The sequence below is a fragment of the Equus caballus genome, chromosome 8, assembly GCF_041296265.1.
Source record: "Equus caballus isolate H_3958 breed thoroughbred chromosome 8, TB-T2T, whole genome shotgun sequence".
Taxonomy (NCBI): Eukaryota; Metazoa; Chordata; class Mammalia; order Perissodactyla; family Equidae; genus Equus; species Equus caballus.
The window spans coordinates 44036719-44053301 of NC_091691.1; the positions used below are offsets into that span (position 1 = coordinate 44036719).

The 16583-nt window shown below is 44.9% G+C and overlaps 1 protein-coding gene across 12 annotated transcripts in view; it reads right to left on the minus strand.

The window, feature by feature from the left end:
• PIEZO2 (piezo type mechanosensitive ion channel component 2) overlaps positions 1 to 16583 on the minus strand; it is a 418970-nt gene that overhangs the window by 340268 nt on the left and 62119 nt on the right. For all 12 annotated transcript variants that reach the window (XR_011420922.1, XR_011420921.1, XM_070220589.1 and 9 more), the window contains exon 2: positions 5494 to 5589. Coding sequence is in view for 10 of the 12 variants with exons in the window: in XM_070220589.1 (XP_070076690.1) it covers positions 5494 to 5589 (96 nt within the window). In the remaining 2 variants the exon portion in view is untranslated. The remainder of the gene's footprint in view (positions 1 to 5493; positions 5590 to 16583) is intronic.

A 16583-nucleotide genomic window follows, 5' to 3' on the forward strand; every position in this document is an offset into this window, starting at 1 on the left:
TGAAATATGACTCTGGCCTGGGAAACTGAAGGAGGAACAGGAGAGGTTGGCCGAAGCGGCTCTAACAGCTGAGGTGAGGGTCCCACTGAAGAAGTCATTGCAGACTGAGAAATGGGAGGTAAAAGGTGCCTATGGTCCATGCCCTGAGTGCACACGCCAGTGTGTGTGTGTGAGAGAGAGAGAAACAGAGACAGAGACAGAGAGGCAGACAGACACAGGAAAGAGAGAGACACAGAGAATTGACCCTCTTGGAGCCAACTCAAAGTCACTTTGTCCCCAAAGGACAATGGGAAAGGAAAAAGTGGTCAAGACCCAGGAGACCCAAGGGAGTCCGAACCTGTGGGGAGAGCGCCCCACCTGTCTGGGACCTTCTGGTGAGCACACGCCAGGGAGATTCAGCCCAGCTCGGGGGGGGGGGGGGGGCAGCCACGGTGGGGAGGGCCAGAGGCCCAAGCTGCGGTCCAGAGAGGAGCCTCCAGGACCCCTGTTCCCTCTCCAGGCTTCTGCAGGCAGTGGGCACACACTGGCAGAGTTTTCAATAACATTTTATATAATGTTTTATGGCTTTAATTTTACACTGGCCTGGGGACATAATTACTGAACAAAGACTGCCTGGGGCACGTGAGTGACAGAAGACAATTTACCACCTAAGAGTTAGCAGATGAGCTCTGTGGCCTGCTCAGAATCTCACCCAGGGGCGGGGAGGATCCGCCCCCCAAAGCAGATTGCAGGAATGTCACACGGAAGAAACAGGAGAGCTGCACGGCTGGGACCTCAGAGTCTTGCTACACATTAGCTACACACATAATTTCGGGTAGCTATCAATATGGAGAAAAACAAAACTGGTTCATAGTATGAAAAATAAGGTGGGAATGGGGTAGGACAGCTTTAGTTGGGGAGGTCGCCTCTACAGAGGTGCCATTTGAGAGAAATCTGAATTCTGAGGAAAGGCCACGCATTCGAAATCTGGGGAGAGCACTCCAGGCAGAGGGAACCGTGGAGGGACACACATGCCAATTCAAACTATGTTAATTCTACAACCAATAACAGCTACTGCTTGTGCAATAATCTTATGTCGTGTTTAAAACTCATAGCTGCTCCTGTGACTTCCACTCGGTCTAGGAACTGTGCAGAAGATGAGTCCCCATTTGTAAAAGAGGAAACCTGGCCAAAAGAAGTGACATCCGGGTCAAGTTAGTTGCAGGCTAGGACTCGCAGCCACACTGGCCTTGGCAGTGGCCCTGGGCAGGGTATTCATACCCTCACACAGGAGTGTGAACTCTGTTTCTGGATGGCAGTCTCATCTCCCGTGCTCAACTCCTCCGCCTCCTGAGCTCCTAGCCTTCCACAAACACATGTTCTCCCAACTGATCAGACGTCTGAGGCAGTGGTCCCAGCTGTTTTTCAGGGACCATTCCAGGTCTGGTTCCCTAGAAGCAGATGCTGAGGTGGATACGCCCAGCAGGAGGTTCTGTGGGTAGTGCTCTGAGCAGCAACGCCTGTCAGGGAGTGAGGGCAGCAGAACTCCTCGGAGGGAGAGAGAAAATTGTGACGTGCTCACAATGGGAGCCTCAGCCGATGGGTGCTCTGGAGTTTGCATGGCCCTGCAGAGACTTTCCAGACTGGAGGCCTCTGCACCCCATGCTGAATAATCACTGGGTACCAGCTTCCTCCAGAGAGAGAGAGAGTGTGTGTGTGTGTGTGTGTGTGTTTGTGTGTGGGAGCTCCTGTCGGGGGGGGATACAGCTGTAAGCTGTCACAGACAAAGCCCCCTGACAGCTGGGGAATGGAGCCTCAGTCGTGGAAGCAGATTCCAAATTTACACCTCAGCATCCTGCATACAGCATTGTAGAAGACGTTCTGACAGACTGAAGTGCCTCCAGAGGAAGTCTGTCTGGATGCAACCGTTGAAAAATCACACCATTGAGTAAGTAGGGATGTTCTATCTGGTGAAAAACAGCGTGAAGGGAAAGATGACCACCTCCTCCCCACTGACATTTGAAAAGCAATGGGTAGTTTATGGACAATGAACGTGAAACTGTGTCACTGGTGGACATAACTAGCAGTTAAGAGTGCCAGTCAATGCCTGTCTGCACAGATCCATTCCCTGACTTCCTCCCGTGGTTCCAGAAACTCACAGATGGCCCTTGTTTCTGAGTTTTGCTCATGACACCTCCCGCTCCTCCCCAGCCTTCTTCCTTTGGTGGTATTGAGGTCACCTCAACATAACTCTTCCATCACCTCTAGTAACCAATCCCCTCTACTGTATCTCCTCCTTTTAAAACACCTGGAGTGGCTCTTGATTTCTGGTTGGATCCTGATTGATACAATCCTACTACATTTGAAGTTCTTTAATAGAAAAAATGAGAATTCTAAAATCCTAGACTTATAAAAGACTTACAAAGTCATTTAGTCAAGTCCCCTATCTTTGATGAATCCCTCCACGATATTATTGTAAAGCAATCCTCTCGTCTCTGTTCATCTTCCGTCAGCGCTCTGGGTTGGAAACAATGGTTTGGGTTTGCAGGGAGGTGGACTTCAAGTCTATTTGGGAAAGAACTGCCTAGGACTTCCTGGAGAGATGGGGAGCTCCCCGGCACCATTAGTACTTAAGAAGAGACCACATGGACGTTGTAGAAGGGACTCCACCACTGGTTGCTGGAATATGCTAGATAACTCCCAGAGCTCCTCCAACTCCTGCCATCAGATGACCCCACACCTAAGTGAAGTGCATTGAGCCCCCAAGCAATTGCCCTCCCTCTAATTCTCTTTCTTTTTAACTTGATGACGTTTCAGCATATCACTAACTGCTGCCCATCTTCCTTCCTCTACAACACAGTCGTTCCTGGCCTCACAGCACAGTTTTGTTTATCACAGGCAGGGGGAAAGCCTCAATGACACCCAGATGTTCTGTGTCCTGCTGATGGCACTGTGACCAAAATAAGTGGCTATCCTTGTCCTACAAGTACGGTGGAGACAGTGGGATTTTACACTGAGCGCTATCCCAGAACCACACCACAGAACCATCCTGTAAGTGACGACACGAAATTCTCCACGTACCGGGCCCCTCTACAGGTACACTCCTAGGAAACAGAATCAACCGAGAAAAGAAAATCCAACAGACCAAATGGAGGGCAGAGGGTCGTGGAGCAGCTCTCAGATGTGTGCACCACACTCCCGGTTCAGGGGGAGTCCACACCATAACCTGGTCTCGGCAGCACACACAGAGGCCTCACTGGTGCCGAGGCCATTCGGATTCACGTGCTGTTTCGGGAGACTGCCTGTGAGCAGGAGGTGCAGAGGGCGCTGAGTTTCCTTCAGTTTGCCAGTGTACTTTCTCATTGACTTCTGAGAAACGTGTGTGAAGACAAATTTGAAAGTCTAAGTGTGTCTGAGCCTGAGTGTCCCTGAACGGCCCCGTGCAGTCACTCCTCCAGACCCGTGTGCATCTACCCAACATGGGGGGCACGTCTCGGGACCACACACCGCCAGAAATGCGTAACACAGGATATCTCAAAATGCAGACTTTAGAAACACCTAGACTGTGAATCCTACACGTTCAGAAAAAATACGTGGGTCGTTGTTTCCTAGAGTCCCTCTGCATTTCCATAAACAAATAAATGAGTTATGCTGAATGTCAGTCCCGCTTGTTGGCACTGAAACGCAGGAAAGAGGAAGACACATAATCACAAGGCTGCTTCCAGAGAGTAACCGGAAAGACGTCCGTGGGCCCCTTCCGTCCTCTCCCGTCAGCAGCAGCACCAGCAGGCATCTGTGCGCTTCCCACATTCTCACCTTGCACATTTTGTTAATTCAGGATATTCCTTTACATGGAGAGGAGACGTTCTTTGCTTTTGATTTTATGCTTCCCCAGTGAGCTTCCTGACGGTGTCGGTCCCTGGTGCACCTGGGCCGAAATGATGGGCCCATTAGCATGCCCTTCTGACAGAGCTGCACGTGCCACCCATACAGGACTGAGGCAACCTGAGAGAGAGCCGGGCTGGTTAGTCTCGGAAGAAGGCAAAGCCAGCCATTGTCACATGAGTATGAAAAAGGAAATCCCAGTTACCTAATTTCCAGATAAAGCAATAAGAGGATACTTTGATATAAAAGCAATAGATAAGTTAATTGAATATACACAAGTACTCACTTTCAAAGCACTTTATTCTGAATGTGCATGAAATGGTCTTTCTGTGAAACATGAGCTCCGAGCTATGAAATACGGGCTGCCTGTATGTTATGATCTTGGTTCTGAGGCCAGAAGCTATTCTGTTTAAATGGTTTTGTTCATGTTGAACTCTAGGAATGAGGATAGGGTGGGTGGGGTCCCATAAAAGGCCTATTGTTGGTTTGATGAGGATTTGCATAAATTCACATTTCTCTAACCCTTCTTAACGTTACGTTAAAGATCTAAGAGACTTAGAAGAGCTATATGTGGATTCTTCCTGAGGGAGGAAAACCAACATGGCATCTGCAGTCACAACCCTTAGGATGAATGATCATAACCGCACTACGAATTTAGTAGTCGAGGCCGAGAACGGGAAAGGTAGAGTCATTATTTGCTGCTCTGTATACACTGGATCTTTACTTCTTTTCCTGAAGAGTCACCACCGTGAGTCGGCAGCATGCACCAACGGCCTTTCCCGTATCTCTCCTTGGGTTGCGTCAAACACAGCTCCCTGCCCCCTTCGTGTAAACATACAGCCATCACGCTCACCTGACACATTTGGCACGGTGCTTATTTCTTGTAATGGTACTGTTTTGAAAAAGAATTTATTAAATTATCTCAGTGTGGTTTAATTTTTATACTTGTAGGAGAACGTCAAGTAGATAAATTAACAAACCAGACCATGCTTCCTAATTAGAGCCTCAGAAAATGGAGTCACCATTCCTCTCTAGGCCCCCAGCTTCTTGTAGAGCAACGGGAAAAAGATCTCAAGTTCTGCAGTAATGCCCTGCAGCAACCACCCTCACTCAGACTCCTCTCTTTCAGGACCTGATTAAGGCATATGTAAGGTTTCTCAACTGATGTTTGAACAAGCCGTGACTGGGACCCGGCTTCCGACTTAGTTCTCCTGCTATGTGGCTAATAAATGTAAGACACTGCTCTGTATTGTTACCACTTGTCACCAAGTTCTCCCCAGAAATCCAACATGCAGATCAGCTGTCAATGTTGTCAACCGTCTGCCTTATTTCATTGGCAATCACACTGATTCATCTTAACTAGCCAAAACATTCCAGAGACATGGCAAGCCCACTGAGAATGACCCACCGGGAACTTGTATGAAGAGAACAGCTGTGTAACTGACAAGAACACGAGTCACCAACAGGTTGCACACTGCTCTGCCTGATGCAGCTGTTCCAATGTTTGACACTCGCTCCCCACCAACCAGCATACTGCACAGACAGCATCTCTCCTATCAGATAAAGACAAATCCAGGGAGCCCAACGAAACGCATTCAGACTTGGTACAGAAGTGTAAACGTCTCTTACCTTGCATCGTCGCTTTTGTTGGTTCTGAGAACAGAGGGATGAGCAAGAGGTAGATGAGGTAGACAAAGGAGAGCCCATTGTATCGGAATGCACACGCTGTGGTTGGGAAGAGAGAAGAGAGGGACAATCATTAATAATGGCAGGCTGACTGGGAGGGTGCACACGGCTGCGTGGGTGACAGCATCAGGGATTGCTGGATCAAATGGTATCACTGCCTAAGTAGACATGGCAATTTACAAAGTAAAAACTGAACACTTATTCTGTGTTCATCACTATATTGAGCATGATGAGAAACAGAGAGTTAAAACACATGGTTCCTCCTCTTAAAATCCAACCAGGAAGGCAACACCAATATATCTGAATGAAGGCAGGCCATAATTTAGCCCTAAATTAAGCTGAGCAGATGAAAATTACTACAGAAATACAAAGGGCAATGGGACTGGAGAGGTTTGAGATAGTCAGGTAAGGCAGTCAGTGGGAGAAATGAGACTGAAGAGAAAGTCAAGAGAAGAAAAATATTTGCTAAATGCTCTATGACAGGGCTTTCCACTAATCATCTCGTTTAATCTTTATTTTATAAGTAAGGACACTCAGGCTCAGAGAGACTCAATCACTTCCTGAATTCCCCCAGCTAGGATCTGACCCAGTCAGAGTGGAACTCATTCTGCCAGCTCCCAAGGCCACGTTCCTTCCTCTGTATCAGGCATCTTATGGGTAGCACAGAACCCAGAGATGCCTTACCTCTCCAGGTTCCCATCTCCTCCTCTGAAATGGGTATAATAATTGGCTCTACCTCATAGACTTAACTTGAGGAATAACTGTAATAATATGCTTAAAACACTTGGCTCAGAGTCCTTATACACAGGAAGCCCTCAAAAACATAGCAATTATCATAAGCATCCTCATTCTTAGACAGGGAGGCGAAAGTGTGCAGTACTCCACGTAGAAAGAAAATGAGCACATACAGCTATTAAAAATAAATTCACTGGATGAATAAAGAAAGACCAAAGATGAGAGGGAGTAAGTATGAGTTTGCTGGGTGAGGAGATCAATTTGATGGATGTCACAGGATGGAGAAAGGCTAGAATAAAAGTTAGTTAGTAGGAGAGAAAATGGAGGGCAGGGAATATGGAGTCAACATGTTAAAAAATAACTAGTCACTGACAATTCTGATCAGGAGAAAACACCTCAGAAAGATGAACCTGGTGCTCGTGCATGAGCTGGACCGGCGGGAAGTGAAGCTTAAATGTCCGAGTAGTTGGGGTATAAATGAGGACTGGAGATGGCGCGTTAATGACGGTAACTTTAAACAGAAGTAGATGGAATAAAGACACTTAAGAAGAAAGTGGTAAGTTTAGACACATTCATGGAACCAAATCATGGGCCTCAGGTCTGAGAAAACAGTGAGTAGAGAGTGAGGACAGTGCCTGTGCTCCGTGACTCTAGAGGGAATGGAGACGAGTCCTGAGCAGAGGAGTTAGCTGAGAGGACAACAAGGGATGAACTCTCCAAAGGCAGGAGCAATAAAGAGAAGCAGAAAGATGGAAGCATCTGCCTTGGCTGTTGCCCACATATGAGGCGGGGGGGTAGGGTGGGGAGGAAAAGCTGGCAGGCACGAAAGAAAAAGGCAGCTGAAAATTTAGGTACTCACATGAGAAAAAGCAGGGAAGCGCAGTTTCACAAGAGGAAAAGTTTTCATGAGAGAAGTTCACTATAACAGAGAGCGGCACTTGTCTGTCATTGTCAGTAAGGATGTCCTCAAGGGCCTCAAGGCAAGGGTTCAGCCCAGAGGAAGGATGGAAGTCAAGGGATGGAAACAGAAGGGAGGCGCTATCATAACCAGGAGCAGGAAGCAAGAGTCCAGGGGGTTCCGAGGGGTCCAGAGCCCACGGAGAGGGCTGAGCAGGGAAGACGTGGCATGGGCAAAGCCTGGCTGCTCCTGGTCGCACAGTGTGGAGGGTCTGGGACCTGGGCATGGTCCAGTGTGGGACGCAATCAGGAATAAGAGACAGGGTACCCAGACAGGGAGACCAGATCAAGAAGCGCTAATCCCTAGATAGAATTTGAACAACAGGCATATGGCACATGCAAGCGCAGGGTGCCCAGCTTCGGTGGCTTACTCCAGAAACCAGCAGTGAAAGAGGTAAGATGGGGCAAGTAAGGATGGTGTGGTAGGGAGGAAGGAATTGACAAAAAGTCTTTCTTTATCCCAAAGGGTTGTACACATAATTGTAGCTTTTTACAACACCACCAACATTCCCAATCTCCTTTATGAAAGATCCAAAGCAGGAAGAAACTTTCACACTATCAATTGGATCAGCAGGAAAACATATGAACGAGGCAATATCAAAGAACAAGAACAGAGGCTTAAATTGTCTTTGTAGTACATTTTTCCTTCTGCTTCTTATTTCTCATCCAGAACTGAAGTTCCTTAAAAACAATCCAAAGGCATTTGTTTATTCATCCATTCGATAAATATTTATTGAGCATGTACTATGTGCTGGGACTGACAAAGAGCCCTTCTTGACTCTGGGAGCATACATTTTGGTGGGGAGGTGTACGAGGAACAACAAACTGTAGTAGAAGCTCAAATACAAGGTATGTTGGAAGGTAAGTGCTGTATAAACAAGAAGTCAGCAGGAAAGGGGCCCCTGCGACAGGGAAGGCCAGCTGCAGCATTCATGCAGAGCACTGAAGGTAGACCTCAAAGAGAAGGGGAGATGTGAGCCAGGAGGTGAGCGAGCTGACCCAGGCATCCCGTGGAAGAGCGTCCCAGCGGGTCAGTGGCTCATGCTGAGGCGCGAAAGCAGAAGCAGAAGCAGAAGCAGGCCGGGCCTGTCTGACCTGCCCCAGGCCACCCCACGGGGAGCCCAGCACACCAGCAGAGTCCAGGAGGGGGCCGGATCATGGGGGCCTTGCAAGAGATCAGAGGACTTGGATTTCACTGTGAGAGGTCTGTCACCGACAGCTGGATCAAGGTTGCAGGCCTGGCTCCTGCCTTTGCTTGCAGCTCCATTTCCCAATATGCACCCTGCCTTCTGTGCCACTGCCGCCCAACTAAACAGCCAGCACCTTCCACATGCTCTCTGCTTCCTGCCTCTAGCCTCACAAGCACCATTCCCCCGGCTAGAACACCCTCCTGTACTTTCTACATCAGACATATTCCCACACAGTTTACACGTTTCCTCCTCTGGGAAGCTGTCCATGACCACGACCTCCCACAGATGGAGGTGCACTCACTCCTGGTGCCTCCTCCAGAGCACTTCTCATTCATGTCACATGCATCTGTTTACGCGTCTGTGACCATCTCTGTTGTCTCCAGTGGCCAGTGCACAGGAGGTGTTCATGCTCACAAAAGGAATGAACCGTGAGTGAACAAATGAAATGGAACAAACAAGACGTGAGGGCATCTGAAAAGGAAATCAGGGTCTCAGAGGTGTACAGCATTTCTGGTAGCACAGAAACATCACAATTGACACTGTCCAAGATAAACATTTAGTAACCTGGAATGTTTCTTTGTTTTCAGCCTTAGGTTTTTTTTTTTTTTTTTTTTTAACGTTAATGTGTATTGTGCAGTAAAATTATCTAATTCTGTATATTTCTGGGTAAAGAGAAAAACAGAGCTCATTTGTATGACTGTATCACTTTACTGAGCCTCCACAGTGTACTTATCCACTGTTAATTTACATCAGTAATAGCTTACACTGGTATGCTTACTATGTGTCAGGCCCTGACTATGCACATCACACATATTAACTCATACTATTACTAGCCCCTTCTACAGATACTGTCATTATTTTCTTTCTACCCATGAAAAAGCAGGCACGAGCAGGAAGCACAGCTAAGTAGCTCTGCTGCGGTTTGAGCTGGGACTCCAGTTCCTGAGTCTGTGCCGCTGCCAGGAAGCTCCGAGGCCTGAGCGCTGCTCCACATCCTAACCTGTCTGCCTGCCCCCCAGTTAACTGCCAAGGGCTAGCGGACCAGAGCCTTCCTTCCACAGGGTGGCGAAACACTCTGCACATGTTCGGCTGCTTCATTTTTATCACCTTGTTCTGTAAGGTTTTGTACAATGCACAGCGGAAATGCATACACTGAGGAAATTCCCGAAGATGAACTCTGGAGGAGGGAGAGAGGGGCCTGGTCTCGGTTTCCCACATCACAACCTTGAGTTACCATTATTTATAGTAAAGTCCAAAGAGCTTAAGAGGAGGATAAGGACAATCCGGGTTGGTAGGCAGCCTCTAAATGGTCCCTAGTAAAGGCTGCCTCCTGGTTGTCACGCTCGTGTGTAATCCACTGCTCTTGAGTGTGGCCTGGACGTGGTGACTCTCTTCCAGTGAACAGAGAGAGTAAAAGTATCAGGATACCACCGGATGGCTTCCATCATGGGGGCCCCTCTGCCTCCTGTCTCGCTCTCACTCTGAAGGAAGCCAGCTGCCAGGCTGTGAATTGTCCCATGGAGAGACCCACGTGGCAAGGAACTGAGGTCTGCAGCCAGCAGCCAGCCCTCACCAGCCAACAGCCACACGAGTTAGCTCAGAAGCAGGTCCTCCTAAGACTGCATCCCCTGAATGACTCCTCAACTGCAGCCTTGTGAGCGGGCCTGAGCCAGAGGCACCCGCTGAGCCACCTGGATTCCTGACTCCCAGAAACTCTGAGATAGTGTTTGTTGCTTTAAGCTGCTAAATGTTTGGGTAATTTGTATGCAGCAACACATGAGTAATACCCAAACTTTAAACAACATCAAGCAACCTCTAAAAATCCAACTTCATTTATTTTTGTCTGAAATTATCCCACTTGACTGATGACAGTAGCCAGATTGCTGAATTCTCTGCTTTTCCTTTACATGTGTGAAGCTGCTACCCAGGAATCACCCACCTTATGGGGACTTTGAAAGCCATATCTAAGTGATTTATCCCCATCTAGGGCAGAATCTGCCTTTGAACTTATCAATAAGGCACATTCAAGCTAGAAAAGCCCAGAAGGCACACTGCAAATGCTCCTTTGTCAAGAGTGGCATTGCCTGTGCTCAGGACCTGGAGACACTCAGAGCACACTCACTACTCTCCATTATGAGTTGCCACACTCTGGCTGCACCATGTTCCCCTGACACCCCACATCTCTCACGGACCATCAGTAACCTGGACTGCTGTCTGTCCTCTGCCTCAAGAACTTTGCTGTTGACAGAGCAGTTTCCAAAATACAGATCAAGGTATTCAAAGGAAAAAGATTCTTTCCTTCAGCTAAGAATGCACGGTAGTTTCCACTATTCCTACCTGGTTTTAGTCATCTAAAATTATATGGTAATTTCCCCAAAAGGATGACAACAGTTGACAGGAATTTCCCAAACAAAAGATCCTGCCAGGCCCAGAGAGCTCACAATTACAAACTCTGAGATAACAAGTCATCAAGAGAAGAGGTCTGTACACATTAATACTGCCATTTGAATTGTAACAATTGGACTCTTTTCATTAACGCATTTCATTTTCTAAAGATGAAAGTTGGCACGAAGTTTTGGAAAAACTCTCCAAGCAGGAAAAATGATAAGATTTGACCTTGACAGCTTAGAGTTTATCAATACAGAAAGGGAGAAAGTCTTTTGCAAGTATGAAATTGTTAGGATGGCCACATAACATTTATAAGAATACTTAAGTTGCAATACATGTATAAAAATTTCCCTATTACTACAAGGCGATCATGGAGAGGTTTATGCACACTTTAATTTACCCTTCCATGTTAGTTGAAGGTAATAATTTTAGATTATATTATTAAAGGTAAGTGCTTTTAGAGCTGAATTTTTAGCAAGATGTGGCCTCCTACTTCCTTCCTACCCTTTAGCAAGGCCAAGCAACATCTCGCTGTTAATCGCCGGGGAGACAGTGCCCGAGATGTTTAGAAATTTCAACTAAGTACATTCTAAATGCTCTTTATAGCCTCAAGGAGCTTTGTTTATTTTAACAGTTGCCAGAGCAGTAGATACACATTATTCAAAGTAAGCCACTTCAATACCAAGTGACAAAATGATTGTGTCTATTCAGTGATTCTGGAAATTTTGGGTTGGTTTCTACTTTTAATATTTTCCTTATGTACTCTGAAGCAATCAACTGCTTTTGAAAGGATGCCCTCTCAAAATTCTGATTATTTTATATTAAAAAAAATAACAAAATAAAAAGCTGCAAAGTACAATGGAGCAGAAAAAAATTAAACAATCGCAGATTTTTCCTAAGGAAGTAAAACCATCAAAGAAGAGAGAGACAGGAAAAAGGCTGCTATGTCACTGATTCACTGTCTATTTGTGTAGAATTCTTTCCCTCATTATATACTCCTGTGTTTTACATCCGGTTAAAGCTATAAATGTCTCAAGTGGTGGTGCTTCAGAACAGCTGACAGTCAAGACAAAGGTGCTCTCTTCCCTTTTCCTTTACCTTTGACCTCCACATGCCCCTGAGGTCTTGCGCCATGTGCTTCCTTCAGAAAGTTACAGTAATTATTTCTGCAAGAAAGATGATACCAGAAAGTCTCTCCCACTACAGTTCAGAAAGGCAAGACACAAGCTTGCACACTTACTCTTATCATGTAGCACCTGCACTGTATTCTTCATGCATCCCACATGGATTCCACACATTTGTGACACGAAAGAAAATATGCTACACATTTAGGGACAGTCCCTATATTTTAACATTACATTTTTATCCAGAGATGTATGAAAGCCGACTTGGTTCCAGGAAGTTTGTCAACACAAACTGAATCCATCAGTCATGTATTTCTCACACTTCAAGACATAGAAAGATCTCACCATAGAAAAGAAATGGTAATTATGTGACGTGATGGAGTGTTAATGACAATGGGCTCATTTTGCAACATGTAATTGTATCAAATCAACATGTGTACCCATTAAACTTACCCAATGGTATGTCAACTACATCTCAATAAAGCTGGGAAAAAAAGAAAGAGAAATATTATATAATATGTTAATTTTATTAAGTTGGTTAAAAGAATGTACTTTTAGAGTAAAGCCTCAAGGAAAACAAGACTTTTACAGGGTAAGAGCTTAAAAAGACTTAGAATCAAATTATATTAGCAGAAAATCATAACTACCACTCAGTTTACTAAAACTTTTAAGCCAATCTAAGGAAAAATTGGGTGAAAGCATCTCTTTATCATAAAGGACAAAAGCCTTTGGTCTGAGTTTCCCACTTTTCCCAAACAACCTGGGGGTTGTCTGTACAATACGAGTTGACCCAGGTGATCACTAAAATCTTAGTTCGATTTTTCGGCCTGTGATTCTAAAAATTCATTGCCTTTTTAATTATTATAAAAAGGTATGATTCTGCCTTTAATTTTAATTTATTTAATATCTATCAAATTGAATACTACTAACAGTATTAAAAGTTTAACTGAGTCCTCTAAACTTATCCTGACTGATTGTACAGTTTGCATAAAATAAACTTTAAAGAAAGAATACAGCGCTAACTTTTTCCTCCTTTAAAAATATCTTTTAAGGGCCGGCCTGGTGGCACAGCAGTTAAGTATGCACATTCGGCTTCAGCGGCCTTGGGTTCGCTGGTTCAGATCCCGGGTGCGGACATGGCACCGCTTGGCATGCCATGCTGTGGCAGGAGTCCCACATATAAAGTAGAGAAAGATGGGCAGGGATGTTAGTTTAGGGCCAGCTTTCCTCAGCAAAAAGAGGATTGGTGGCAGATGTTAGCTTAGGGCTAATCTTCCTCAAAAAAAGAATCTTTTAATATGTATTCACCATTTTACAAGTTTGCCTATACAAAGCTGTCATATTAAAACTGCAAATCCTTCTGCTCCAGCTTGACCACACTCATGCTACATGATCTGAGAGAATAACAGCACGGATTCTCTCTCCTGATTGCAAATGAGGAAATGAAGCTTTTATACTAACAGATAATTCCTTAAGCTATCCGAAAAATTCTATTAGAAATGAGATCTATTTCATTACGAATAGGAACAGCCCTGCATTGAAATCCACAGTTCCTAAGCCTGCCCAACATGAAACTTGCTCTCTCACCACTGAGATCAAGAAGCAATGAGGGAGGGTGAGCGAATGCTGAGAAAAGTCAAGCAGGAAAATCGTCTATGCACCCACCAAAGTAGGAGCTGTTGTATCCACTGAAGAGGGAAGTCAGTATTTGTAGACTGGGAGACTGAAAGTTAAGACCTCGCTGGCTCCTTGGGCTTGTGTCACGGTGTTGACTGACTGAGAAATTGCGCGTCATCCTTCATACACACATTTATGCTCATGTGACGAAGGCACCTTTAACTCAGTCTTCACTCACTTGTACATAATTCAACAACTTACAAAACTCGCTAGTAGTCTATTATTAGCAGAATGCAGGTCATCTGTTAGGTCTTTAATTATTCATTACAATTAAGCCTTAATCTGTAAAGAGCTATTAATCTTTAAGAATTTAAAACATTTTCCTCAGTAAAAACATTATTTTTAAAGTAGCAGAGCTGATTATCACTCACATTTAATTTTCTACTAACTTTTTAATTCCAGTTTTTTATTTTTAACTTTCTTTATTAACTCTATCTTATTTTTAATTAATGTTACTTTTCTGTAATTTTCCCAGAGGTTGTCTTCTTAATATATATGAATTCTACTATATTACACATTCACTGTGGTTTGATTTTTACATCACTGGTCTTCTGAGAAACCTAAGAGAAGTGCTTCAGACCCCAGTAATACAGCAGATTTGCTTCCTGGACTTCTGCTTCCTTAAATGTGTTAAGGCCACAGTATGTAGAGACTCAACAAGATTTCAAATTTGGAAAGTTACCCTCCATCATGTTGATATCAGTATCTCTAAAGTATTAGGTTGGACCATTGAAATTGACAGCTTCATATGCCAAACTGGTTAAATATGAGCAAGTCCATATGATTCAACCTGAAATAAATTGGGACTGGCTTACAGGACTGTTACAAGTGGAGAATAAACGTCACTTCCATTTCAGAAATGAGAGAAATCAGCTGCAATGCTGTTCTATCCCCTGATGTTCAAGTGCCTCCCCCATCCTCATCCCTAAGCAGCTGAGGCAGTTATGGGGAGGCGGGGCGGCAGGGCTGGAATATATATGTGCATGCAGGTAGGTCTGTGGGCTTTGTGTAGAGGCAGTGGCTTTTTAACAACAGGATTAATTTACCGCCTGCCACAGTTTCCTTCTTTCAAGAACTTAGTAAGATGAGACTTTTTTTGTAGGCTTTAGAATATTCTACATTATTCTTGGCAGCACATCCTCCCTGGACTGATGCGCACATTAGCATGAAAAGAAATCAGTTCAGCTAACTATGATGAGGGCATATACCTTCTGTCTTCAGCACACGATGCTGCCCAACACTGCATCTTGTTTAACAACTAACACGGCTGAAGGTTGATTAAAAATGATGTTTTTGGTCCTGATTAATTTACATCCTGCCTGCTTCTTCCTGGGAACACCCTCCTCCCCAGCATCTATGGAGCTATCCTATTGCTTTCAAATATTTCAGTTGCTAGAGAAGTAGACACACCTTTTATGGCATGAATTCAGCCCTCGACTGTGTCTGGGGTTTATGCTTATGATACCACACTAATGAGGAACAGCCTCCAACCACAGTGTGAAATCCTTGCTCCCAGAACAGCATCCAAAATAGCAATGAATTGGACTAATGCCCCCAAATTAGCTCTTCCGCAGATCTCTCTGCTTGGTCTCTAACTACTCAGTCTTCGACCTTGTGTTCACTCTTTTTCTCCCCACTGCGAATGCTACTCACACACAGAGTCTGTGTTACTAGCATGGAGCAGGCACAAAAGAATCCTCGCAGTGAGCAAACTAAAGAGGCTTTCAGGCTTGCGCACCCACCTCATGCCCTCCCCAGGCTGCCTCAGCCTTCTGTGCCCTCTCACTGCGCTTCTTTTCAATACCACATCCTCCTGCCTTATAAAATTAAGGAAGTTTCAAAATTGCTGGTGGGATGCTCTGTTCGGAGCATTAGAGTAACAACTCCAGGAACACGTTTGAGCTTACTATAGGTTTTTTCATCAGTTCACGGCCTCGACTGAGAGGGCATCTGACTTTTGGTGAACAGATAAAGAAGTCTTGGATTTCCAGGCATAGCTGATGTTTCACTTTTCCCGACCTGTTGCTCTACCCTGTATTTACCACATGATGCCTAATGTGTCAGAACTTTCCCCAAACTCCCCAAAAGTGAGACTGTTTTGGCATCCTAGTCTATCTCCAAAAAGTAGATATGATTTATGAAGCTTATGAGGCTAAGCTGGATGGTTCATATCAAAATTCTGTAGCAGCTGGGTTACCTCCACAAATGTCCTTGCTAGGTCACATTGTAAATTTTCGTTGGGGACAGGGAGGTTGCAGAAGCCTGCCACTCTTGGCCCATCCCCTGAAAAGGTTCAAGCAACAATGCACTTCCTTAAATACACTCCATTCCAACCAAACTCTCCTCTTAGCCAGTTCATCAAACATGAGTATCACCAGGCCGAGGCCACTCTGGAACAGGGGCTTCTTCCTGTTCCTCACTCTATTTCTAGTTTCTATTTCTAAACATAGTAAGCATTCAGTAAATATTTACTAAAAGAGTAAATAAATTCCTGCCTCTTTCTTTGCCAACCTGTAATGCCCTCTGCCCAACAGTGTATTCCAGATTCCTAAGCATCCTTCAACCTGGCTCAAATGTTCGTCTCCTCCCAGAGAATGCCCTCACCATTCCATAAAAAGTATCTTTTCTGAATAAAGAAGCATATATGTCTAGCAATAAGGGAATAATTCAATAAAGATTGCCACACCGTGGAACTCTATGCAAGAGCCACAAAGAATGACTGGTGCACATGTGAATGAACACTGACAGATATGCACAATACAAAAGGTTAAAAAAAAAAACTAGTTTAAAAAACTGTATAGTATATGACAGGTCTATGAGATAGTATTCTACATTTTCAGGAAACTAAGGTTCAGAAAGGATAAACCTGGAGGGCCGGGCCAGTGGCGCAGTAGTTAAGTTTGCATGTTCTGCTTTGGTGGCCTGGGGTTAGTCAGTTTGGATCCAGGGTGTTGACCTACAC